The sequence below is a fragment of the Pollachius pollachius genome (assembly GCF_949987615.1).
Source record: "Pollachius pollachius genome assembly, chromosome: 4".
Classification (NCBI taxonomy): Eukaryota; Metazoa; Chordata; class Actinopteri; order Gadiformes; family Gadidae; genus Pollachius; species Pollachius pollachius.
Window position 1 is genome coordinate 26,393,045 of NC_136937.1, and position 26,456 is coordinate 26,419,500.

Here is a 26,456-nt window from a genome sequence, read left to right on the forward strand (position 1 = left end):
TGGAACAGTATTTATAAGATTTCTAGAGAAAAATACCCTGGATGGATTGACTCAGATGGACGTCTTTTTTCTCTTAAGAAACTTTCTAGTTCCGATGCTTAAATAAATAGCTACAGTCATAATAGTCCAGGATTGAGGCTTAATTCATCAAGCAGTAAATATCCATAATTTAGTAAAGGAAAACAAGAAACACATTGTGTTAGATGACTTTTATGGTTGCTTTCAGTCCACACCACAAATATAGTATGGACAGTTTTGAACATATCCGCCGATTTCCAATGGATCCGTTACTGTCAGTCATCCATCTTCCATTGAAATAAATGTATTGGAAGGCAACACTACAACCAGTTGTGAACAGAACATTACTTAATTAAATTCAACATTTGTCTCAGCATACTTCAATTTACATAAACTTAAAAGTAACTATTTCTCCCTGAAGCAAGAATAAGAACTAAAATATTAGTGATTTTAGTTCTCAAGGAACTCATAACATCACAATAAAATGCTAATAAAATACATTTACATATAGATTGTGGAGAATTCAAGGAATATAAACATTGAAAAAAAGACAAGTATAAAACTGCTTTGACGAAAACACAAAAAAAACATTCAGCCTTGCATTCTTGAGCGGAAGTAAATGAGGGTAGCTCTCTCGCTCTCTCTCTGTGTTAAAAGTACAATTACAATCCAAACGTAAACCTAAATTACAGAAATGCATGAAAGACAATAATTGTGTCTTGGACGATCAGGCTATTACAACAAGATAACACGGGCATCACATGCAGGCAACATCATGACCAACAGGGAGTATTGTTAAACTTGCATTTTCACCCAACTTACGGGTAGGTACAGCTTGTTCCAGTTGACAGTGACATGGCTTGGCATCTACTACATTCATCATGATCATTTGAGGAACCTGAACAAAAAATTATGAATGATTTTCCTCACCTGAGATTGAGGTCAGAACCACAGCAAGGCACTGAAAGCGCACAATTATACTTGAAAAGATATAAGTGAAACTTAAAGTTTTCACTGATCTTGAAACGTGATAAAGGCACTTAACAAAACAGCAGCCAGCTATGAAGCCATTTTACGAAACAACAACACCTTGATGAGGTGAATAAATAATTTGAGGTTGTGTGGTTGGTTTTTGTTTAGTTTCTTACACCAGTGTCTATTAACATTTGGTTTGAAAGAACTCCCATACCCGAGAACATCTTGGTTTCACTTGTGGCTTAGAAGTGCCGCATGTTCTCAAAGCCCACCTCTTCCGTCATTACCGCAAGCACTGTTATAGTGAGGCACCGCCACTCTGGCATGAAGGCAAATTGCAGAAATGCATTTAGGACAATAATTGTGTCTTGGAAAATCTCACTCTTTGGCTGTATGCTTAAAGGGTTTTACAACAAGACAACACAGGCATCACCAACTCTAAGGACATGCAGGCAACATCATGGCCAACAGGGGGTGCTGTTAATCTTGCATTTACACCCAACTTATTGGTAGGTACAGCTTGTTCTAGTTGACCGTGACATGGCTTGGCATGTAATACATTCATCAGGATAATTTGAGGAACCTGAACCAAAAATTATGAAAGATTTTCCTCACCTGAGATTAAGATCAGAACCATAGCAAGGCACTGAAAACGCACAATTGTACTTGAAAAGATTTAAGTGAAAATTAAAGTTTTTACTGATCTTGAAATGTGGTAAAGGCACTTAACAAATCAGCAGCCAGCTATGAAGCCATTTTGCGAAACAACAACACCTTGAGTTAAATAATTATTTGAGGTTGTGTGGTTGGTTTTTGTTTCATTTCTTACACTAGTGTCTATTAACATTTGGGTTAGGGTTACATCATAGGGTTACATCCTGGTTCCACTTGCGGCTTAGAAGAGCCGTATGTTCTCAAAGCCCACCTCTTCCGTCATTACCGCAAGCACTGTTATAGTGAGGCACCACCACTCTGGCATGAAGGCAGAGATTGGCTGAGTGGTTTTACATGGGCGTCTCGTGGATCACCAGGTTGATGTTGGTGGTGCTGCCGTGCTTGCTGCTGGGCTGCCTCTTGTTCTCGTAGGCCTGGGAGCAAGAGGGGGGAAGATTTTGAAATGTAAGCGTTACTTTCTTCCACACTCTAGTGTGAAAACTAATCCCGGGGCTCAACTGAAAATGCAGAGTTGTGTTGTCATATCAATATGTGTGAACAAACCCCATCAGAGCACTCAACTCTGCAGTTAATTTTGTCAGTTTTTAACCTCTTAGTAGACCTTGTATAATATTATAGATCCGATTTTGACACTACAGACTGCTTTTTACGTGTGCTTGTTTATTGTCTTGTACGTTGTCTGTCTCGGTTTCAATGTCCTAATGCGCGGTAGTTCGTACCACGCAAAGATAATTCCTAACGGGAAAATTAAATGAATTTTACTAGTGCCACGTTGACTGGCCCTTATGTTGAAATGTTCCTTTGTACAATGAAAACATTAGAACAATTTATGTGCAAAGAATGACGTTAGCCGTCAGCGTGTGGAGCACCTTCCTTTAACTGTTACGGTTGCATTTACCAGACCAATTATAACATTGAAGGAAGACTCCTGAGGCATGGAGCTGAGGCGGCATGGTGCATAGAGAGAAGGTAATACATAAAGAAAACTGTCTTTTGCCTAAAAAGCTCAACTTCAAAATTCCCAATGAAGCCCGATCAAGATGTCACTCAGGTTGTCCTGCATATAGCACTTTGGCAACTATACTAGCTTAGCAAATATACATTAAAGTCCAATCCTCACTGTTAAGCAGAGATCTTGTATGTCTGAAACAGTTAGTATTCAGGGCATTACTTTATTTATTTTTTCATAAAGTTGGTAATGTGTCTTTACATATGGAAAGATATTGCACTTTTTATATTGTATGCTTGGATTTTCCTAAGTTGCAGGTATCTTGAGATGAAGTGTCTGATAAGGGTCTCAATGAGGACCAGCAGGACTCACCTGCTTCGCAGAGGCCAAGAGATCCCCTGCCTCCTGCTGGCCGGTCTGCTGCACCATCTTATAGAAGATGCCCTCGGGGTCCTGCAGGAGGGTGTAGGGCGCGTCGTAGGCCTGGATCTCCCCGGCGTCGAGCACCTGGACACACAGTGGCCTCTCAGGTCAAAAGATGCGCCGTAACGACAGGTCAGGAACACTAAAGCAGAGCTGCCATTATTTTTTGTCCTCCTGTTGACCCACCTCTGACTTTTGACACAAGGCATTCTTGAGTTTGCTTGTAAGGTTATCTCTGATCAACAGATTTCCAAAGACGTTTGCGGTTCACCAATCAAAAGTCCTCCGAATTGCTAGCTCCAACCATACCGCACGGTTTGTACAAACGGTAACTGGTCAAGAGCCAGTATGGGTGCTCAGCAGGCTTAGGTTGGGAAGAGTAGTTAGGAACGAGAAGGTGTAAGGAGAGGCTGGAGGAGGGGTGAAGAAAGTGAGGAGGAACTAGGAGGACAGGGAATTGAAAGATACAGTTGGGAGGAAGAGGGCGGAGTTAGGAAGGGAGGAGGGGTTAGTGTTTTGAGGGAGAGGAGAAGGGGAGGGTAGGAGTAAGTAAAGGCTCCAGGTGGCAGGGGGGAGGGGTACAATGGTGTGGTTGCTAGAGGAGAAGAGGGTCACTCACCAATATGCGGTCGCTGTCTATGATGGTGTTGAGCCTGTGAGCGATGGTGAGCACCGTGCAATCTCTGAACTTGTCCCGGATCGTCCTCTGGATCAGCTCGTCCGTCCTATGGCGGGAAATACAAAACTCAGACTTCAAGAGCAACAGAAACCAAGGTGGAGCAACAGCAGCACCCCCGCACGTCAAACACACTCTAGTACAAGCGCAGACTTGTACCTGGGGTCGACGTTGGCCGTGGCCTCATCGATGATGAGAATGCGGTTCTTCCTCAGGATGGCTCTGGCCAGACAGACCAGCTGCCTCTGGCCCACACTGAAGTTGGAGCCCGACTCGGCCAGTAGCGTCTCCATCTTGCCAGGAAGCTCCTCCACCGCAGACTTCAGCTGAACCTGCACCCGGAGAACACAGAGAACCAGCACACAGAACCACTTCCGTCAACACATGGAACCACTTCCTTCAACAAACGGAACCACTTCCTTCAATGTGTGTGTTCATAGTGTAACTGTTCTGGAGACAGGGTTTGTGTTAATGGTGTGTGCAGGGTTAGAAGGGCTACTGGCCTCTTGCAGAGAGTTCCAGAGCTCTTCATCAGAGTGCTGGCTGAAAGGGTCCAGGTTCTTCCTCATGGTGTCTGTGAACAGCACAGGATCCTGGGGGAACCAATCAGAGGAGAGCTCAGCAACAGAACCTCCAGAATCATCTTATGAGCGCCAGCCGTCTCCTCCAAAAGGAGGAAGAGGAGGAGTACCTGAGGAATAATGGACATCTTCTGGCGCAGGTCGTGGAGGCCGAGCTCAGAGGTCAGTATTCCGTCCACGTAGATCTTCCCCTGGGGTTCTGCCAGGCGGAACAGGGCCGACACCAGGGAGCTCTTCCCAGCACCGGTTCTCCCCACCACGCCCACCTGAAGGACACACGGACAGCACAACCAATCACACTACAGATCAGAATGGGTCATCCCTGGATGTTGTAGAGTTGTGGCCGGCAGTCAAACCAAGATGTCCCACCTTTTCCCTGGGCAGGAACGTGGCGTTCATGTCACGGAGGACCACCGGCCCGTCGGCGCTGTAGGAGAAGTTGACCCCGTCGAAGGTCACCAGGCCTTGGCTCGGCCAATCAAGTGGGGGACGCTTCTTGGTTTCCCATGGTGCTTCGCTCTCCAGCTCCGTGTACTCCATCACTCGCTCCACTGAGGTCATCTTAGGAGAGAGTTATGTTTTAAACTCAAAAAGGGCCCCAATTTTATATATACTATATATACTATATATAGTATATATAGTATACTATATATACTTATATGGACATCACAAGTTGGGGTGTCGGCTTGAGTTGGACCAATCCATCATACACCTGGATGGTCACTCTAAATTAACTTTACAGTACAGGACAACGCAAACACATCGTCGCATTGGTTGACCAAAGACTAATGGTGTGATCCAGATGCCTTGGAAACCAGCCTTCCGAGTTGCAATTGTGACGTAATTTCCGGTCTCAGAGCACTTATAGCCTTCCGGTTCGTCTTTGTGATTGTGTCACTAAATTGGCTAGTTGTTGTTTATTGCTAGCTACATTAGCCTCTTTAGCAAACCAGCTCGAAAACAAACAACACAACTTTACATTGTATTGCACACACAGTAAGACCCTGCAATGCATAAATTCAGGACCGGAATAAAGTATCATTGTAATCAAGTGTGTAAGAGCATTTAAAAATTGTCACGTATTTTAAGCACATAAGCTACCCCCACATAGCCACAAGGAAGCAGGATCGAACACATAAGCTGAATTTACTATACATAGCCACAAGGGGAGCAGGACCAACATATAAGCTGCAATAACTACTCCAGCCACAGATGGCAGCACCTTTAGACAGGTGAGGAAGCCGGAGCCAATACGTCACATAGGCAACGCCTACTTGATACAACCGCGGAGCGGGGGTGAGAGCAGGCCAGAAACCCATGGCAGCCCGTGGCTGGAAGACAGGTCAGCCGTGGGTCGATCCACGGGCGTGTTCAATACAATTCCCCTCCTTTTGCTTCATAGTTACCATACCGAAATACTTTAACAAATAAAGTGAGTTAAAAGCGATCCGGTTTAGACTACCTCTTCAAGAACACGGCAAAATCACCATTAAAATGACGTGATACAAATTCAAAGAAAATAAATCTCTTTACGGGCACAGCCATTTTTGTGGAGAGCGTCATCACTGAACTCGGTTTACTCTCAGAATTCGAGGGTGTCCGACCAAAAGGGGGCGTGCCTCCGTGAAATGCCGCAAGAAAGCTGGGAGATTTCCCCACTTGCAACTCTGAAGGCTGGTGTTCGAGGCATCTGAATCACACCATAAGTTGGGATCCACCAGTCCTTGTATGTCACAGCAGAACTTCTAGGGGGGACGGCACAGAGCCTGGGAAAGAAACTGAAAGGGGCAGAGCTATACCTTGTTTCCTCTTTTTTTTCAAGAAAACTAAATTGCGTGAGTGAAAGTATCAAAGGGGGACTTTGAATGTAGCTCTTCAGTGGCCATTCCACATGGTATTGATTTAAAAGCCATTGAAGGTGCTTGCAGATCCCAACCTCCAGCACAATTATTGGTCGAAACAAATATGATTCTAAAGTATACCCAGATATGAGCTTGTTGGCCATCAGACTTTAGAATAACCGCAGTGAATCTACCTACAGACTTACCAAGTTCTCCACTTCCGCTGACTGCCGGACTCCCCACTGGAACATCCCCATGAGGGTGATTGCGTAGGACAAAGCCAGCCCCACATCCCCTGCACCCAGGTCTAACAGAGGAACAAAAGCATGACATGTTATGCCACCAACCAAACACGCATTGGGAGAACTCAGGCCATTCATTTGATGGGCTTTGATAGCTTTTGTGTTGAGGCACCTCAATCCCAAAAGGATCTTCTTAAATCCAGAACCCTATTGGTTGAGAAGGGGTATGAACCCAGAACCACGGAAGTGCAGAAGGGGAATTTAACCTGGAACACAGGAGGGGGTCCGAACAGAGCTTTCTTACTATCTCGGAGCAGCACGCAGGCATATATGAGGGTGATGACAAAGACGGCGCACAACAGGTCCAGGCGCATGGCGAACCAACGGGAAGAGGTCAGGAACAGGTAACAGGTCTCTGAGTGCAAAAGTTAAACTTCGTATTATAGCAGACGGAACACACCAAATGCCACGGGGGTTCACTTAGGCCGATTTGATCTATTTGTCTACGTTTAAATGGCAGCTAAGAAAAAAGTAAGAATTAATTTTATAATTCGGTCGTGACCTAAAACAGTAACATGATGCTTATGTTTGATTTCCAATGCGTCCAATACACATCTATCGCAGCCAATCGTGCTATAGTAGTGATTCCATGGCATCAGAGAAAAGGGGCGGGGCACCTGAGTGCAGGTCCTGGTGAGCGTCAAAGACGTTCTGGAAGCGCTCCTCGGCTCTGAAGGCCCTGATGGTCCACAGGCCCTGTAGCGAGGAGGACAGGTGGGAGAACACGGGACTTCGAGCTGCAGGAAGGAGCACAAGGAGCAGGAAGTTGACCTCAAATAGGGCAGGGAGTTAAACCCCCTTTTAGAAGATCATATCATGTGATACTTGTATGGTAAACCACGTGGCACTAGGTCGTCAAGACCTAGACCTGTAACATTTGGCTTTTAACTTAATGTTTGACAAGATAGACTGGTAAACATGATGGACCACTGTGACTCCCAAGCAAGCATGTGGGAGACTTACTGGTCCCCTCAAGTCGCTTGATGTCCCTGGAGGTTTGCAGGAAGTAGCGGCGGAGGAACACAAAGATTGTGAGGAGCGGTAAGACCAGGATTAAGATCCAGGGAACGACCATCGCCGTAACCACAATCACACCGATCGCCTGCAAAATGATCTGCCCGAGACAACACCGAAAAAAACATTTACTGCATTGAACCTCATCTTCCCATCTCTATATCTTTATCCCACAAGTGACCTTAAACTAGATTCTGATTGGTGTACTGCATGCGCGTGCACTAGAAATATAACATTAACAACATCGGTTAAACAACTATCCACCAGATGCCTCCTTGAAGAGGCAAAAAAATATGCTCAAAAGGGCCATACAGTCTAATAATTGACCAGCATAATTGTACATTTTGCTGTGTCAAACAACATTATTCCTATAGGTTTCAATGACCATGGGGGCGATAACCTCAAGGTGTACAAGGCAATCTGTTTGTGAACAGTACCTGGCAGGCGTCCACAAAGGTGATGGGTAGCAACACGTCCATCTGGCCGATGTCCTTGGAGAACCGGTTCAGAACCCTGCCTGAACCACACAGAACAAATGCAGAAAACCACGTCAGGTCCGAGACTCTCTGAGAAATGTCCAACATCACACTGTGTTAATATCATTCCTACAGCCATGTTTTTTTTTTTCATTGATTCATTTTTTCCTTCAATTCACTGAAGCACATGTTGTGGCAACCCGGTCCCAAACCCCCGGGCCAGGCGGCCCGAGAGAGAGGTGGTGGATGGCGTACACCGCTGATGTCCACCAGTCGGAGCCAGAGAGCGTCCAGTGCGTCACCCTAATCGGAGCAATAGGGCACACCTGTGGCGGAGGACGAGGAAGACGAGGTACCCTTTAAAAGGCTGTGACAGTTTCTCTTAAGCGAAAGAACTGGGAGCACGAGAGACCCAGGGAACCTCCAGGACCCAATACGGGCAGGCCGAAAAGTGGGTCTAGCGGACCTTTGCGTTCCCGAGGGAGCCGCACGCAAGGACTACACTCGCCGACGAGGAACGCCCCGCCGGCACAGCAGCCCAGACGGGAGCAACCTCCCTCTCCGGGGACAAGACCGGCCCGGCCGGAGAGACTATTGGCAGTGACTTTTCCATGGCTCAAGGAGCCATTTGTATTATTTCCGTTTATCCCGCGTTGGGCACCGACCCCCGGGTTTTTCTGTTATACATTGAATAAATGCCTCTTGTTGGCTTTGAACGGACCTGGGCGTTTGGTAATTCCTGAGAACTAGAGACATTCCTGGGGCCGGGTCGCCACAATGTGTATGAATGAAGTAAAAAAAATACACTATTTCCGTATATATATATATATACACACACATCACCTGCATACACATACACACGCACAGACGTTATGTCTAGGAAATGTATATTTACCGGCATAACCATTTCATTTTGATCAACATTAGTTTTGCCTTATTAAACCAAACAATCACAAATGTTGGATTTACATCTTGACATGAATCACTCCGTCTAGATTTCAACAATAACAAACTTCTGCGGTGTAAGCAGCGGGGTACACACTCTGCTTCTCCTACCGATGGGGTTCACGTCGAAGAAGTGCACGGGCGCTCGCAGTATGGTGTCGAACATGCGTGTGTGCAGGGTTTCTGTGCTCTTCACCAGCACGTAGAAGAAGAGCATTGCCCTGACGAGCCCAAAAAGTAGCGTGGCTGCAGTCAGACCTGAAAACAAATCAGCAGTGTTTCAATGACCCTGAGCCACAAATATATACACAGAAAATTTTCTATTTATTTATATGTTTCATCAATACAGTGTCCCTCTGATCTTCAAAACATACGAATGAAAACATGCAACATTTTATTTTTTATGTGAAACACTACACACATTTTCTGGACACCAATTGGGACCAAACAACACATTTCACAGCGAGTCATTTGAAGGATAAAGTATCTTCCTGTTACTCTTAGCATTGGGTTGGTTTATATTTTTTTCTGTCGCAGAATCAGCATAGTCAATGTATATTTAAATGACTGCTTGTGTCTATAGAGGTACACTGCTGTACCTTAATTAAACTGAACCATTATTTATGGCATGAGCTACACCTGTGTTTTACCTACTTTACCTAGTGAAAACAGCGTTTCCCTCTTAATTCAGGGTCACCAATCTAAGTGTCTGCAAAGTGACTAGACAGACTAGTGAATTGGATGGATCACAGCAAATGGGATCCATCTCATTAAGGCGAGCTGTGTTTGCCATCTGTGTGCTAGCTGTGTTTGCGCTGTGAGAAACAAATTGTGTTTTTTTTTTCTCACCTCCGTATATTCCGAGGTAAAAGGGTATATCCAACACTTCGGTGGCGTTGGTGATGTTGTTATTTATGTCGGCCGTCAGGATGCCTTGCCTATCGGCCCTGATGAAAATAAGGTCACAAACCCATTGTTATGCCTCTTTTAATGCTGACCGTCGAGACTAGATCCAAATAGATGGCTAATTACAATCCCAGTTTCTATTGATAGTGATTAATCTTTAAGGTTTTTAATAATTAATTCAAGTTGGCTGTTAAAACTAAAGAAACAAATTTGAATGCTAATTGACTTACCAGTCAGACAACCACCAGTCCTGAAGGATGTAGGCCACCTACATGGAAGAAAAAAAAGTTTTCATCACAAAAAAAACTTTTTTTACTGACAATTCGCCTACCAGATACCATTCGCTAGATTCTGCTCATGATGTATTCAGAAATTTGGCACAAGAATATGAAAGAATTCTGAATCTGCTTTCGCGACATTAAACACTCCTTGATTCAAGACTTCTTTGGATTCTGGATGGGCTCAAGAGATGGAATACAAAACGCATGTGCTTGGCAAAAGCTGGCAGTAGGCATTTGGCTTACCTGAGCGACTATGTTGACCACGAAGAGCACCACCAGAACAAAGACGTTCGCTCCAGCACGCAAGTACTTGTAGTACATGGCCGTTCTGATAGTCCCCTGCGTTCGGCCCTCCTCCACAGCTGTTTGGGTATGTTCTGCCTTTAGAGATGAAATAATAACACTGTTACTAATGCAGCGGCTTAGATAGTAGCCCTAATGTAGCAGCTAAACTACCTTCTAAGCAGGTGTAACATTTGAGACAAACAGTGTTCCCATCAATAGACAGTGTTCTCAATGAAAGTTTTAGCATCTGAGTGACAGACAGTGTTAGAATCAGAGCTAGCATAAGCTTTAGAGACAAACAGTGTTAGCATCACGAGCATAATCACGAGCATAATCATATGTCATACGCCACACTTTTTACATATTTAAGAGAGTTTCATGTATGCGTATACTATCTGTTAACTAACAACACTTTAAATTCAAGTATTTTGAATTGAATTGAAAGTCCCACCGGCAGCTGGCCTGCTTCTTCATTGGGTGCGGAGACGCAGGAGACTGTTCGGCTGCGTGCCAACTCCTCCGACTTCCCCTCCCCTTCCTCCTCGTGTTTCAGCAGAGAGGTGAAGTCCAGTCCAGACCTCTGCAGCTCTGTATACCTCCCCTTGGCCACCACATTACCCTGAGATGGAGACACCGCAGGGGTTGACCAACGTTTCACATTAACATCAACAATAACACGATCTGGCTTTCAGTTCCCATAACAAAATCTATTTTTTTGTCTTCTCTTTTTTTTTCCATGGAAACCCTAAAACCTGCATGCTATTCAGCCTAGATCAGTTTAGTTTCATTCGAAAAACGTTTAATAACAAGCAATACATGGCTGAACAGAGAGAGAAACTCAGATCACTGATTGGATTTGTATTAATTGGATTTGTGCATAGAAAACTAGCCGAACAAAAATATAGTATATACTCATGTAATAAGGTGATGGAGAATTACAGACTTGGTGTGGCGTGGCGTGTTGAGTGTTGGGTATTGGTGCATGAAGCGCTGGTTCACCTCTATAACTTATCTCATCTCAAGCACCCAAATCATGTTTGATTTGGGTTGAACGAAATAGACCATAGTTTATGTGAATCCACAATAATCAAAATGTTGTATTCATTAAGATTACATTCACGCTTTCTGTCTTACAGTTGTTTTTTTGTTTTTTTTTCCATTCTCAAAGGGTTGAGGTTCGGTACCTAGCCATAACAGACGTTTAGAGTAAGTTAAGTGCTGTGTGTGTGTTTGGTCTGGTTTTGCCATGCATGAGCAAAATTGACGTGTGGAGTGCTCTGTGATTGGACAGGGGAGGAGGGGTCGACAGACCTCCTTGAGAACCAGGATCTGGTCGGCGGCTTTCAGGTACTGCAGCTGATGGGTGACCAGGATCCTGGGCTTGTCCTTCAGAATACCACAGATACACCTGGAGGGACACACACACACACACACACACACACACACACACACACACACACACACACACACACACACACACACACACACACACACACACACACACACACACACACACGTTGAGTGCCTGAATTTGTTTCGTTCTGTTTAAATTGTGTCTAAAAGACAATGAAATATAGGGCTGACACCTTCTGGACGGTTGGTGGATTGGTCTAGCAATGCGCTCTGCGAAAGACTCTAAACAAGAGTTGATCCAAAAACTTCCTCTACACAGAACGTGCGTGATATTAGGCTACCAGGTAGAGTGAATACGCCATCCCGCACATGTTTCGGCCAGGCTTCCCTACCGGAGCTATACAAAACTTTCAGCCAGAGTTTTTTGCTTCTACCGCAGACATGTCAAGTCAAGTCGCACACTACAATTCATGACCCTCCCCCAGCCATCTCCTCACACAAGAGGATGGGCCAGAGGTGTTGTCTTTCAAGGTAAAAAAAAAAGCCACTGCTCAAGATATACTAGTAGAAGCATGCTAGTGCAAAAATGTGTAGGATTCTTATTTCATATTGGATTATTATTAACCGTACAAGCGTTTTTTTTTACTTTTCAAACAGGTGCCTTCCGACCTCGCCATCCACGGCACTGAGAGGGTCGTCAAGGAGATAGATGTCAGCATCCTGGTACACAGCTCTGAAACACACACACAATATATATATATATATATATATATATATATATATATATAAAATATATATATATATATATATAAAAAACGTGGTACGACAGTACTAGATCAGTCAATCCTGTGGTTTGGAAATGTATTTTTGTCACAAAAACGGTCAGAAAGAAACTGCCAAATCAGGAAAAGATAGTCATTTGGTGAGGCCAGGGGAGACGGTTACAGTGGTTTGAACAGCCAGGATGGTATCGTCCTTTAAGCTTCGCCCCCTGGGTTCACCTCTCCAGGGTTCAGGTGAGGTGAGCATCAGACTCACCTGGCCAGGTTGACGCGAGCCTTCTGCCCCCCACTGAGTGTGGCTCCCCGATCCCCGATCAGAGTCAGGTCCCCGTCTGGCAGCAGCTCCATGTCCTGGAGCAAGCGAAAAAGTACTTCAGAAACACACCTCACGGCTGTAAGACGTTGTATCAGGACAAAACTGTGACAAAACTGCACACTGTCACGTTCTCAAACTAAACCTATATTTGAGACCAGCATTGCACGGAAACATCGGCTTGGATGTTGTACTGATTGCATCGAGGCTAATGGTCAATGTCATTTTGATTTACGTCCTGGTGTTACTTTGCATTAAAATGCCTGAAACCTAATTAAAGAATACATTGAAATTATTCAGTGTTAGGATCGGGTATTACCTAGGCTGGGTAATCCTGAACAAAACCTTGTTCTGGCTCACATGGCAGTTTGGATACTGGTTTCCCCTTTGCATGTAAACATACTGATTGTGAAGGATCCTTAGGCCGTAGTGATGAGCAGTGATATGTACATGATAATTAGTGTGTACATGATAATTAGTCTTTGAATGATTAGAATCTAAATATCCTTGAGGGGTTGTCAACAGGTCCCGGACATTGAGCCAGGTTGTCAGGGTGCAGGCCGGACCACTCACCCTCTTGAGGGCGCAGGCCCGCAGCACCTTCTCGTACTTGGCGGGGTCTAGCTCTTTGCCGAACAGGATGTTGCCGCGGATGGTCCCGGGGAACACCCAGGGCTGCTGGCAGGCGTAGGTCAGCTGCCCATTCACCTTGAGCACCCCCTTGTCAAGGGGCAGCTCCCCCAGGATGGCACTCAGCAGGGAGGACTGAGGGAAGGGGGGGGGGGGGGACAGGTGTTGTTTCAGTTGGAATGGTTGCACTGCTTCCTTGACAGCCTTTTCAGAAAAACTCTAACCTGCTAGGCCGAATGACTGCAGCATTTCGGGTTTTTGGTGGTTATAGCATTCTTAAGCAGTTAAAAAAAAAATCTTTTTAAATGTTATCCTTCGCCTGCCAAAGTGGAATAATATACCTAAAAAGCAATTGTTCTAATACTTAGTTCTCATCGATTTAAACAATTGGCAGGTACTAAAAATCTTCCTTTAGCTGGTGGAAGGTACTAATTTTGAACCCTGTTCTTACGGCTTTGGGATTGAGGAGGAAAATTTTAAAAATCCATAATCATGAAGGAAAAATGACTAATTCTAAATTCGTAAATTCCAGAAAAGGCTGAATGGATGTTAGAGCCCTGACCTTCCCGGCGCCCACGGGTCCAATCACCGCCACCAGCTGCCTCGAGCCGACACTCAATGAGACGTTCTGGAGGGAGGGTGCGTCTTGGTTCTGCACAGGGGAGTTAACACACACACAGACACACACACACACACACACACACACGTCAACAACTTAATTAATTTATTAAGTGATTGGAATCGCTCCCAGAGCACAATGAAACCCCTAGATAACTTGATGGCCTTTGGATGTACTTTTGTTAAAAAAATAATAATAATGGTTGAGCGACACAATGCTGGAATTATCATTAAAGATTAAAATAAAATGTATAATTCACTTTGAGGTTTTCTAACATTAAAAAGAGTTCCCCTAGCCTACCTATGCTCCCCCAGTACCTAGAAATTCCGTTGGGTTTAAAACGAGCACCATGCATTCTGCTCTGCCTTTGGAAAAACTAAGGTCAGATGCGCCGTTTTGGAATTTTCCCCATATGTCGTCATAAGGGGAGATGCCACCTCCCCTTTCTCTGCCTTGCCAGGCCAGAGAATGTGGCCCGCCAATGAGATACGACCGTGCGAGCGCCACGTGTGTGTGTGTGTGTTTGTGTGATTACACACACTGTAACGCAAGTGTTACACTTCTTTGTTATTTGGATAACCGTTCTGCTGTTGGTGTTATGACTCCCTGAAGCACATGAACCACGACATGGAGGAGAAAGGGATTGTTGCCCGCGAATGTCTCCCGCTTGAGCCCTGCTTCCCGCTGCCAAGTGACCACCGCCTCGGCGCTGCCCGCTGCGGGAGGCGGTGGTGCCTAAGCGCTGCCTGCTGCCCTCGGCAGCGAGGCTCCGGCGGGAGACAACCGCGGTCAACAATCGCAGGCAAGAATCCCTTTCTCCTCCATGTCGTGGTTCAGTCATGGTAAGATTGATGTGGAAGAACCAGAGACGTCGGAGAACCCGACGCAGTCGTTTGAGATTCATAATATCGTCTGGAGGCACACACAGCTTTTGGCCGTGATAATATTTATTATATGATATAGATATCTTTGTATAATATGATATTATTTAGATATAGAGCTCCAGGACTCCCGCCCGAGCACCCAGAGTGTTCTAGAATATTTACAGAACACGGCCAAAGGCTGTGTGCGCCTCGCCATTGCGATACATCTACTGTAAACAGAGCGCATTACCGGTCTTGTGTGTTTGGCGGTGGTATCTAATAAATCGCTCTCTAATCAATACTTCATTGACTGCCTCTTCTGTGGTCATTACATTATTATGAATAGACTGTGTCGGGTTCTCTGACGTCTCTCCCTCTTCCACAACAGGTAAAGACATGCAATGGTGGTTATCATGGCCATGGTTGAGAATGAATTGGCATGAAGCACCGTTGCCAGGCAAAAGATGTGGCGCGACAAATTCGCCCGATAAAAGTTGCACAGCAACGGATTGTGATTTGTTGGGAGACATCGCGAACAGGCGACAAATTATTATTTTGGTGTGCAGCATTAGGAATATGATTCTGACCTACTTCTAAATGCTTTGTTTTATGTAGTTTTAATGTTTATTGTAGGTTGTTGTGAAACCGTATTGCTGCTATCTTGGCCAAAAAAATAACATATCAAATAAATGTATAATAAAATAAAATAAAAAAAATGCAATACTGTTTTTCCAGGACACGTGGGAACCCTGACAATACCTTCATGTCACTTGAACTTGTAAAAGTCTATTTGTTTTGAGTAAACAGTGACAAATTGGTTCTCAAAAAAAATCTCTCATTCATTATATTGTAATCATTTCATTCACTGTTTTACCCATTATCAACAAAGCAATAAATAAATAGCGTATTTAAACTAAAATGTGTGTTACAGCATGTTTAAAAAGGTTGCTATAAGCTGGAGCTATAATTTGAGTGTAATTTGTTAGAAATGTCCTCTCCATCCGTCTCTCCACCCATTAGTGAGTGAAATTTTCTGTGAGAATATCTGTTCCTAGCTGCGCCTGTCTCTGAGCTCGTGGCACATTTCTGACTAATCAGGGCATCTTTTCCCTGATTGGTTTGCAGGGTCGGTCTTGCCAGTCCATCACATGAGTTTGAAATACAAAACAACAATGTTCCACTATATAGAAAAGTAGAGAGCACAGAGGGAGGGGACATTTTGGCAGTTTAGCTTCAAAAGCCTACCCTCTTCTGCTCCCTTGCTCTCTTTACAAGTCTGGAATCTTACCTACGGCACCATTAAAACTTCCCTCTAGACCAACACCAGTGAACAAGAGGTTTTGCTGACCTTGTCCCAGTAGCAGACGAGGTCATGGATGATCACAGAGGCATCCTTTGGCTGGCAGAACACATTGGTGTTCTTGGGCAATTCCTCTAGATTCAGGAAGGTCTGCAATTTACCAAAATAAAACAGACAAACAGGTTCAATAATAAAAAAAAACACCCAAATACATTATTAAATAATACATTGATAAATAAATGAATAAAAAAAAAGGTGTGTACATTATACATAAATGTACATTTAGCTGACTTTTATTCAATGCGACTTAGAACCATTCATAGACACAGACGTACATTATGCACAATGGACAACTCATTTACTCACTTGAAGCTTTAGTCTAAAAAAAATCACACATCCTGACTTCTGTAATGCAACATGTCTGTCCCCCCCTGCCCCCTCATATACAAGCCAAACTGTGATGATATATTAGAGAGCAAAACTATTGGAAAATAATTATAGATGAGGTAAAATTTTGGATAATCAGAAATAATTGTTTTCTGCTGCCAACAAACAGCAATTTTCTTCTGCCGTCTACATATTACGATTCCAAATAGATTAATATTAGCACCACCCTCAAAACATCGTTCCTACAATTTGTATTGCTCTGGAGCTACCGCTAGCCAGCAACTCTGGTCCATTCCAATTCCCTTTGTTTTCCAGCTAAGCAGAGCCGCTATCCTAGCCAGTGACCAAGATGCCATTCCCTAATCATGGCCATCTTTACAAACTCAAATATACTTGAATTTAGATGACTCAACAAATAGTATCACCCCGTGTCTGGGGTCGGGTTTAAGTGTACATGCCTCTCTGTGTTCATTCATAGATAATTACAGAGCATCACATCCAATGTAATCAACCAAACAAACGCAGACCAGCAGACTTGCAACACAGTGGAATCTCTGTTGAAAAATGAATGACGTAAATGTTTGCTTTCCTGCTCCTCCATTGAAATGTCACTCTATTTATACACTACAAATGATAGTGGTTGGTTATTTTATGAAGAGAACCTTGGTCCCAGCTTATGACCCAAGCCCTAAAATGCACTCGCACGATTTTCTTTATAGCAAGTGGGTCGAGCAAGCCATAGACTATCGTTCTATCGTTAAACATTATTGGTAAACCTAACCTGTTACATAGACGATGACAGTCTTTTCTGATTCACTGAGAATAAATAAGAGAATGGCTGTGGTAACTTTTCCTTTTTAAAGATAGATAGCTATTTTATAGATATAGAGATAAACTGAAAACTGTCTGAGGGCTTGATTAATCTCCAAAGCATGTCCGTGTCAGCTCATGAGCAGACTCTTGATGGTAAATGGCCTGCATTTATATAGCGCTTTTATCCAAAGTGCTTTACAATTCCCTGAAATTCACGCACACGTTCACACACCGACGGCGGAGTCAACCATGCATGGCGACAGCCAGCTTGACAGGAGCAGTCAGGGTTAGGTGCCTTGCTCAGGGACACCACGACACTCAGCTACGGGAAGCCGGGGAGCGACCTAGCAACCTTGTGGTTACCAGCCAACCCGCTCTACCTCCTTAGCCAATGCCACCCCTCTTGATTACATGTGAGCATGCTTTAAGCACACCAAAAATCCTCCAGAGGTGTTTAGACCCATCAGGCTCCTGATGGCCAATCAACCTCACACCTGGTTGGGGAAAAACATGGGGGCTCCCCCTCACCTGGATCCGTTCAATGCTCACGAGACTCTCAAAGAGCCTCTCGAGGGCACCGGGGAAAAAGAGCGTGACGGTGAGGCGAATGCCGCCGTACAGCGACACGGTGACGAACACGCGGCTGGCCGTGATGGTGTTGCCCAGCATCACGTACACAGCGAAGGTGATGAGAACGATGATCTTGCTGGCCGAGAAGAAGGTGGCAAAGTTTGCGGCTCGCAGCATGGAGCTCTTGATCAAGTTGACGATCTCCTCCCTATGGTGGGGACAGGGGGGGTAGAGACAGCATCTCGTTTCATCTCCACTGTGGACCGTATGAGCACACACTATATGTTGGGCTAAATGTATGACGGAGGGATCCAGCTCCAGCTTACTAGAGTTGGTACAGTCCGCTGTTGAAGTTTACATCCACCCATCATACATCTGGGACGGACACACACACACACACACAGACACACACACACCATTTAAATGGTTAAAACCTTACGTTCTGTACTGTGAAACAAGGGCCGCGAAGGGCTTCTCCCAGGCGTACATCTTGATGATGCGCATGCCGGAAACCACTTCGTTCATGGTGCGAATCCTGTGGTCGGTGAGCACCGCCGTCCTGCTCCTGCAATGCATGATGTGAGTAATGAGTAAAAAATACTTAACGTTATGTGTATTAGTGTGCAGATGAAATACCCTAAATGAAATGACATAAAAAGTTATAAAGTTGAACCCCACGGTTTTCTGTCCATGTCAATACGTTTAGACTTAAAGGAACACCAATATTTACCAATATCACTTACAAAGGAGAAAAAAAGAATCTGTGAGATTTCTATTTATGGAATGAGTCAGCATCACCTGTGCTTATGTTACAATGTATGTGATGTAACATTTGACACCATTGAAACGGTCAAAAGCACTGCAAAAAAAGTTGCAGTGTAAGTTAAACTTTTTGCATATCATCAGTGAGGCCAGGCAATCATTTACAAGACACGGTTGACTAACTTTGGCTAGACAGAGTCAATAGCGAGTGCACATTGACAAATTTCATGTTGATATTACGAACAAAAATATATATGGGTTGGCAATCGTTTTGAACCAAAAATGAGGAAGTCGACCAAAAAAGGCAGAAAGAACCAAAGTTTTGCTCAGCCCTCACAGTGGGTACTGTTTGAGAGAGTTCAGAAGAGAAGCGACATGCCGTCATAACACAAGACATAACAAACAAGTCGACTCTGCACGTTTGCCGGTGTTCATTTGAATGAGCCATCGCTGGGTGAAGAGCATACAAGTTACCTGTAAACTGAGAACATCCTCCCAAACACGGTTTGCAGGGGCATCAGAAAGATGAGGAGTGCTATTCCCACCAAACACGAGGGCCCGATTTCTCCCCACAGTAAGGCGACCACCACCGCTACCTGGATAGGCCCCACCCACAGGTAGTGCAGGTAAATAGTAAGCTGGAGAGAAAAGTAAAAAGACAAAATCAGGAGCAGCCTTCTTGTGATGATGGAGGACCGCCGTGCATCAAAAAGGAACAGAGGCCACCAAAATATTCCACACTAGTTGCCAAGCTCACTAATTAAAATGTAAACCAGGACGTGAATAAGTGGGACGGTGTGGTTGCCAGGTACTTTCCAAACTATTACGATTAACACGTCAATGCCTAGAGGAGAGATATCTGGATGTGTTGTCAAGTGTGAACGACTCAGGGGGTAGTATACTGGCGGGGCATTGGCGTTCAGCTCAACTCCCAAGCCAAACAGTACTGGGTTCGATCCCCTGATGGCCGGAATGGTCTACCAGAAAATGAATGCAACCGTCAAGATTGAAGCAGAATTTTTTTTTTTTTTCCGGAATAAGAGAGAATCTTTCCCTGGATTTAAAAGGTGACATATTATGCCACCAGGTGTGAGTGTGATAAGCCATTACTAGCCGTTTTGAAAATCTGCCTCTTCTGACATCACAATCTAGGTGACTGATAAATGAGCAACGTTTGCCACAGTCCACTGGGTAGGCTGGTAGACTGATCTATCCAGCACACGCCAACTTCTGTCAGAAGAGGCAGATTTTCCAAACGGCTTGTAATGGCTAATCACACTCACACCTAGTGTTATAATAGGTCACCTTTAATGAGCTATGGGTGAATGGGGTCCAGTCTACCTATAGGCAACCTTGAGCAAAAGGCCCTAACGTCATGCATCAACATTCCCTGCAAGTTGGCTTGGTTAAAAAAAACAACTAAATAGAACAATTGTAGTAAATCATCATGAAATAGTTATTATTCAAGAAATAAACAGGGGACCATGGGTTTTAAACGGGTGATTTCGCTAGAAGGATTCATGATTTAACCAGCCCTTTCCCGAAACCCCCAAAAAATGCCTAATTGCTCAAGCTGTGGGTGGTTGGTTTTACTGTATAGAAGTAGTTATTGTAGCTAGACAAAAATCTAAATGCTATACTTTAGGCTAACATCTTGGCCTAACCATCCTGGTCGGTGGAGATTTCACATACATCGTCAAACTTGCCGACGTCGTTTGAGAGGAGGTTGACAATCTGACCCGTGGTCGTTTTCCCTGTGGCCGAATTGCTGAGAGATAAGGCCTGGAAGGAGGGAAGAAGAGCATTAATGCTTAACACATTCCGGGCTCTTACCTTGAATAAGTTGCCAAACCACGACCCTGACCAGTTGTGAACACAGATCTTATCTTGTAGAAACATTTTCAAGAAAAGAAAGTATCTCTGTTTACCCACCCAGTTCACAGTGGTTCCGCATATCTCTCACTCCCTCTCTTTCTTCAAATCATTTTAAAGATTTTAAAGGCTTTATCCTTTATATTATAGAGTAAGACAGGGAGGTATGGGGGAGATAGAGGGGAAGACATGCAGCCAAGGACCACGGGCAGGAATCGAACCCCGGTCGCAAAATAATTAAAAAATATATGATATACTAATAAATAAATAATAATTAATCTCACGAAACAGCTCACTTTCGCTCAAGTCACCTGCAGCTTTAGCTTCACTCCCTAGCCGACTGCAGGTAATCTACACCCCGTTTCAAGCCACACCCACTCATCAAATAGGCTCACCTTCCTGAAGATCATGTTACACATGGCAACCCGTATCTTCATGCCCGCCTTTTGGGTATTGAAGAATAACATGTGATGCATCACCGCCAGCAGAAGGAGGCACAGGGACATGCCGAGGGCGTAGGAGTAGGCCAGCTCCAGACCATGGTAGTCGTTGGGGTCGTAAGTCTCAAAGTAGCGCAACAGGTACCCCAGCAACACCGGCTGGACAATCTTGGTCGCCTCCTGAGAGCAGAGAGTGGTTACTTTTGAGACGATCCGTCAAGTTACTTTCAACACAAATCTGCGAGCTCTTACTGAATGTTCAATTTACAGAAAGGGAACTGAAGTGCGGATAACCTTTTGTCTCCCACCCCTTCGATGCGCCACAACCCCCCACCCGCACGCGAGCCATCTGAAGCTTATCCCCACGCTTTATCGCGTCCAAAATCGTGATAAAGGGGAAAAAAAAAAAGACTCACAAATTATGAGTACATGAGCACAGTATCGGGCCCGAGTCTAAGTACTGGTATCTGTAACAGTGCATCCCTACTTGTATGCATCTATGTTGAGACGCCCAACATGCGCTTGTATATTTATGTGTTTATGAGTGTTAGAAGGTGGGTATAGCGTAAATATCTGACGTCTAGAGGATTTGCAGAATTAGCATTGACTACTGGACTTGACAGCATCAACAATAAAGAAAAGTTTTTCAAGGTAAAATAAAACCTAAATTACCTCAATGAATGTGAAGATGCCAAGCATCGAATAGGATTTCCAGTAGCAACGGATGACGGCTTTGCAGAAGCTTGGTTTCTTCAGCTCTTTGGCACTCTTCAGGCACTCTTCATCCCAGTAGCTGTTAAATGGGGTTAGATGGGCCTTATTCACCTGTGCATGGAATGAGATCCCTCTACCCAGCTAGCGGTCAGAACCAAGATGGCTGGCGTTTAGAAACTGCTTTTGTTGGCTAAAAAGCTATAAGCCTACTTCAAATGTTACTTCTTCTTTGTTTTCATCTATTGTCACTGTTCGTTGGGTGACAATTATAACAATAACATGAGTAGAAGATTATTAGGCATTTAAAACATTTTTTTTCTACAGACAGACAGACAGACCGACAGACAGACAGACGCACCTTTGCAAGGTCAACCCCAGTGTTTTTGAGCGGAATTCCGGCAGCACGTTGTACAAGTCCTCTTCTTCCAGGGACCGTTTGTAACCGATACGAAACAAGGGGTTCAGCCAGCTGGTGACAGAAGAGAACTTAGAGAGACTAGAATCATAGTAGACTATTGGCTACCGGCTTGTAAGATACAGTGTGGTCATTTATGGGGGCGTACACATTTTACAAGGTTCCAACAGTGCGCTCAATGCTTTGGGAATCATAAAGAAAAAGTAAACTTATTCATAAAAAACAGGGCAAATAAAATCGTATTATAAAAAGAATATGGTGAATAAAAAGGATTGACATGTCAGGGAAACCCCTTAAGCAGCGAGTAAACATAAACAGGTTAAAAACCCGTTGCACACGGGCATTTCGTAACGAAAGTATTTCATGTAAATTACACTTTCTTGAGGTGACTTTCTTCAGTAGAAAGTGTGCCATGATAGATATCACCTGAAACAAGCAAACATTTGGGGTGTGACATTGATTAGTGCGTGTGCATGTGTGTGTGTTTTGGGCTAATCAATTGTGTAGTGTCTCCCCAGCATTGTATGGTTAAGGTGGCCACCTTAACAACAATAGGGCCCGCCTTGACTACCAATGTATGAAAAAATATATATAAAGGCTATATAATCTTTTTTTTTTTGAAATAATTCTGCATTAATTAAGTACAGAACACGTAGGAAAAAAATAACATACTTCCATCAGGTACAAAAAATAAAGATAAATAATGCATTGGTAATACTGTTCACAGCAGTAGTCGTGCAATAAAGCTTTTTGAATGGAATTTAAACGGCGGAAACTGGTGGTTGTATATTATTGCGAACTGAAACCCTCACTGAAGAGAGATAACACCCCGCCGGTGTTATCTCGCACCCCCCCCCCCCCCCCCCCCCCCCCCCGGGAAACACTGAATTGTGTAATCATTAAACCAAATCCTAAATGTGTTTGCTTGTCAAGCCTAGGCCATCGTTTCAAGAACCTGGTAAATAGCAGGTGAGCTCAGAGATAGACCTGCCCACTACTGCAGTGCAATTCCAAATCATTTCTATCGTCTCATTGGTTTTTGGCAAAGAACAATATTATATGCAGGGGCGTAGGAATGAGTTTAACATTGGGGGGGGGGACATATGGGAAACCTGACAGATCCGGTATAATTTTTAGGTGGGACAAATGCGCCTGTCTCCGATATTGGAGGGGACACGTCCCCTCTGTCCCCCCCGGTTCCTGAGCCCTTGATTATATGGGTACCCTATACTTAAAAATCGGGATGCACAGATAGAGGTTAAGAAGCAAATTGACACATGTCCAAAGTCTGTAAAGTAAAAGTAGTCAAAACAGTGGGCTGTCTAGTAAACTGGGCTGTATAAATGTATATACTGCTATTATACACGGTGTATTTATCACCAATCAAAAAAGACCGTCTTTGGATATCTGAAATAAAAAATTGAAACTAACTATTAACATTTGGATTATAGTCAGATATCTGAAAGGGGAGTTTTTCCTATTTTGCAGATAACCAGAATGTTCTTTCTGGCTATCATTAGTGCAACTGCGGATATCTGGAACCCAATATGCATGCATGGTAAAAAGGGGCGTGGTTTGAGCTCGTACGTTGAGGATGTAGCTGAGAAGTTATGCATGTGGATATCTGAAAATGTTATTTTTGACTACGAAAAAATTAGATTTCAGACTTCGTGCAATATACATTACGTCTATAAAGTGTTTAAACGGCTTTTACAAAACAACTATTTGGGTTTTGGGTTTTAACCGGGACTACACCGCTCATCACATGATGGGTGCGAAGAGGAGTGACGTCAGACCTCCAGGGAACCGCTCGTAAGAGTTCTGGGTAAACACGACCTCACCGACAGTGTGCGTGCTATTTGCGTGTAGGCGATACATTTATATTTACATTTACATTTACATTTAGGGCATTTAGCAGCGATACACTGTTATAACTAGTTGTAGGACTCAGACATGATGAGCCACTTGAAAGTAACTCGTCATATAGATAGTCCTGAGTCCTATGTATGTGTATCTGGCCTAAGTAACTTAGTCTAAATCCTGTTTATGTGTATCTCGTAGTCCAAGTCGAAGTAGTCCAAGTCGTATATGTCTATGGTTTAAGTAGTCCAAGTTCAGTATGTATACGGTCTATTTAGTCCAAGTCCTGTGTGTCTACACACTTAAAACAGACACCGCGCAACATTCTTATCGCTAAGACGTGGTTACGTATCCAGGCACGTTTTAATTTCAAACATTGTTTCCGACTCACCAGAAGAAAAGCTTTGAGAACCAGTTGGCCGTCGCCGCTGGGTTGATCTTCTCTATCTCTTTCACCTGAACTTGCTCCATGGCCGCAACTCATTCGGGACCGATATCAGTACGCGGTGTGGGGGTGACGCTCCCAATTAAAGCCCACTGAGAGATTCGTGAGTCCTTCTCCCCTTGCAGCCGCCGCTTGTGCGCTCTGGACGCCGGGCTGTACATGTACATCACACACTCAAACACCGCCCGAGGACCGCCAGCGCCGGTCACGTGTACACAAGGAGTAACATGATTGGGTGAGGATAGCGAGGACAGGGTCGCTACCAGTTGCTCCTCCCTTCAGGATACTTTGTCTTTTTATTTTACCCCAGGAATCAGGATACATTTACTTTTAGGGTTGAGACACTTTTATTCAAAAGGAACGAACTTGAAACCTTCAGGTTTAAACTCACCCCGCTCTACCTCCTTCGATAACCCGTCCAATGTTAATGTTGAATAATATGTGAATGTTGTAAAATAAACATTTAGATGTTTATTTTACAACGGCCAAAGCAGTTAAATGAAACAAAGGATAACCAAGTAGCAAAATCGTATCTTCAATACTCTGAAAAGGTTAAAAATCGAATATACAGACCAAGTTATTATGCAAGTTGTATGAACAATTTCGAGTTCAGTATTAAGTTAGTATTACAACAACATTACAGCGTAATATACAGTGAAGAGTGAACAGGTACAGAGATTTATTTGAGCTGTTTTGCAATACTAAGTTATTGGTACAACATCACAGTACAAATCAGTGAACAGGTACAGCAGAAATGTCTTTCAGCTGAAGTGCAGAAGTAACCTAGTATTATGCGTTAACGTGATCTAGGGTGAGAGGTTGAAACAGAATCAGCTTTGTAAACCATAACCTGACTTCAAACTGCGGTGGCCAATCACGTGAGCCGGTGATTAGAACAGACAATGCCAAAGGGAAGAAGAGTACTTATATCAGACTTGTTTAACATGCAATGTTAGCATTATAGCGTTCCGCTGTTTGCAGAGCAACTGTGAAGATGGCAGAGAGACTGATAGCCTCTGTGGTGTCCTCTCCTATGGAAGGCCATTAGTGGAAATAACGTCTTAGCAATATGAGAGGCCACATTATTGTGAGTGTGGGAGTCTCTAGTAAGCTCCTAAATTGTGTGTGTATACTCCATTAATATGTTGTGTATGTCAAAAGGACAAGTTACCATGGCCCACTATCCGAGAGTAGCAGACCTGTGAACCACAACACAAGATGAAGGCCTGAGACATTCATCCAGGGGGAACCAGTACAAAAACTTCTTCAGCCTGAGAGTGACCAACATATGGAACAACCTACCATCAGGGGGTGGTGGTGAACGCACCAAGTGTCAATTGTTTCAAGAACAGACTGGATACATGCTGGAAAAATCAACAAGTTCTCTACAACTTTAAGAGTAACATAGACAACTCCCAAAACATAAGTACCAGCAAACAGCCAGTAAGATGTAGATCTGATCATATTGGCAACTAGAGCCAGTGATCAGAAGAGAACCTAAGGTTACCTAAGGTAACAGGTGACAGCCAGGCCCCCCTTTATGGTCGCAAATGATAGCGTAGCGTTGTACACCTATTGACCACTTTGATATGAATGAGGGCATTCAACTCAGAACTCAAACTAAAATGATGTGTTTAGATTTAGAAGCTCTAGCCCAACTGGAAGTGACGGAATTGATGGGGGATCCAGGTGTCTAGTACACTTGGGAATGAGCTAAAGGCATGGGGTCTTTTGGATATGAAAGGGTTATCAATTTGGTGGTTCTAGGACAACCGGGAGTGATAGGAATAATAAGTAATACTTCCCTGAGAGGTCATACTAAGATGTCAAAAAACACAAATTTGTTAATAAGATAGAGACCTCTCTTAAATATCAATTCATTATGGTCTGCTAGAATATGCATTTGGGGCGCTACGGGAAATGTTCACAAAGCACCATCAAATGTCCGTGCCCTAAGGCGTGTAATCCCAT

The 26,456-nt window shown here is 44.0% G+C and overlaps 1 protein-coding gene across 2 annotated transcripts; it reads right to left on the minus strand.

Moving 5' to 3' along the window:
• Positions 1-213: 213 nt before the first annotated feature.
• LOC307074824 (ATP-binding cassette sub-family C member 4-like) lies at positions 214-24,585 on the minus strand. 2 transcript variants are annotated; one of them, XM_079735200.1, is made up of 31 exons: positions 24,432-24,585; positions 22,124-22,234; positions 21,724-21,844; positions 21,007-21,231; positions 20,432-20,521; positions 19,214-19,377; positions 18,417-18,542; positions 17,936-18,185; positions 16,256-16,357; positions 13,988-14,077; positions 13,369-13,560; positions 12,739-12,833; positions 12,347-12,433; positions 11,659-11,755; positions 10,799-10,966; positions 10,306-10,443; positions 10,012-10,049; positions 9,725-9,822; positions 8,987-9,133; positions 7,892-7,971; positions 7,404-7,554; positions 7,058-7,177; positions 6,685-6,795; positions 6,345-6,445; positions 4,667-4,858; positions 4,408-4,563; positions 4,220-4,309; positions 3,876-4,048; positions 3,660-3,765; positions 2,990-3,124; positions 214-2,081 (listed from the first exon to the last, which is right to left on the minus strand). In XM_079735200.1, the coding sequence occupies exons 1-31, from the start codon at positions 24,509-24,511 to the stop codon at positions 1,998-2,000; spliced, it is 3,918 nt and encodes a 1,305-aa protein (XP_079591326.1). In that variant the 5' UTR covers positions 24,512-24,585; the 3' UTR covers positions 214-1,997. The 2 variants fall into 2 exon arrangements, with proteins under 2 accessions (XP_079591326.1, XP_079591327.1); XM_079735201.1 differs by lacking the exons at positions 21,007-21,231; positions 21,724-21,844; positions 22,124-22,234; positions 24,432-24,585 and adding an exon at positions 20,672-20,847.
• Positions 24,586-26,456: the final 1,871 nt, after the last annotated feature.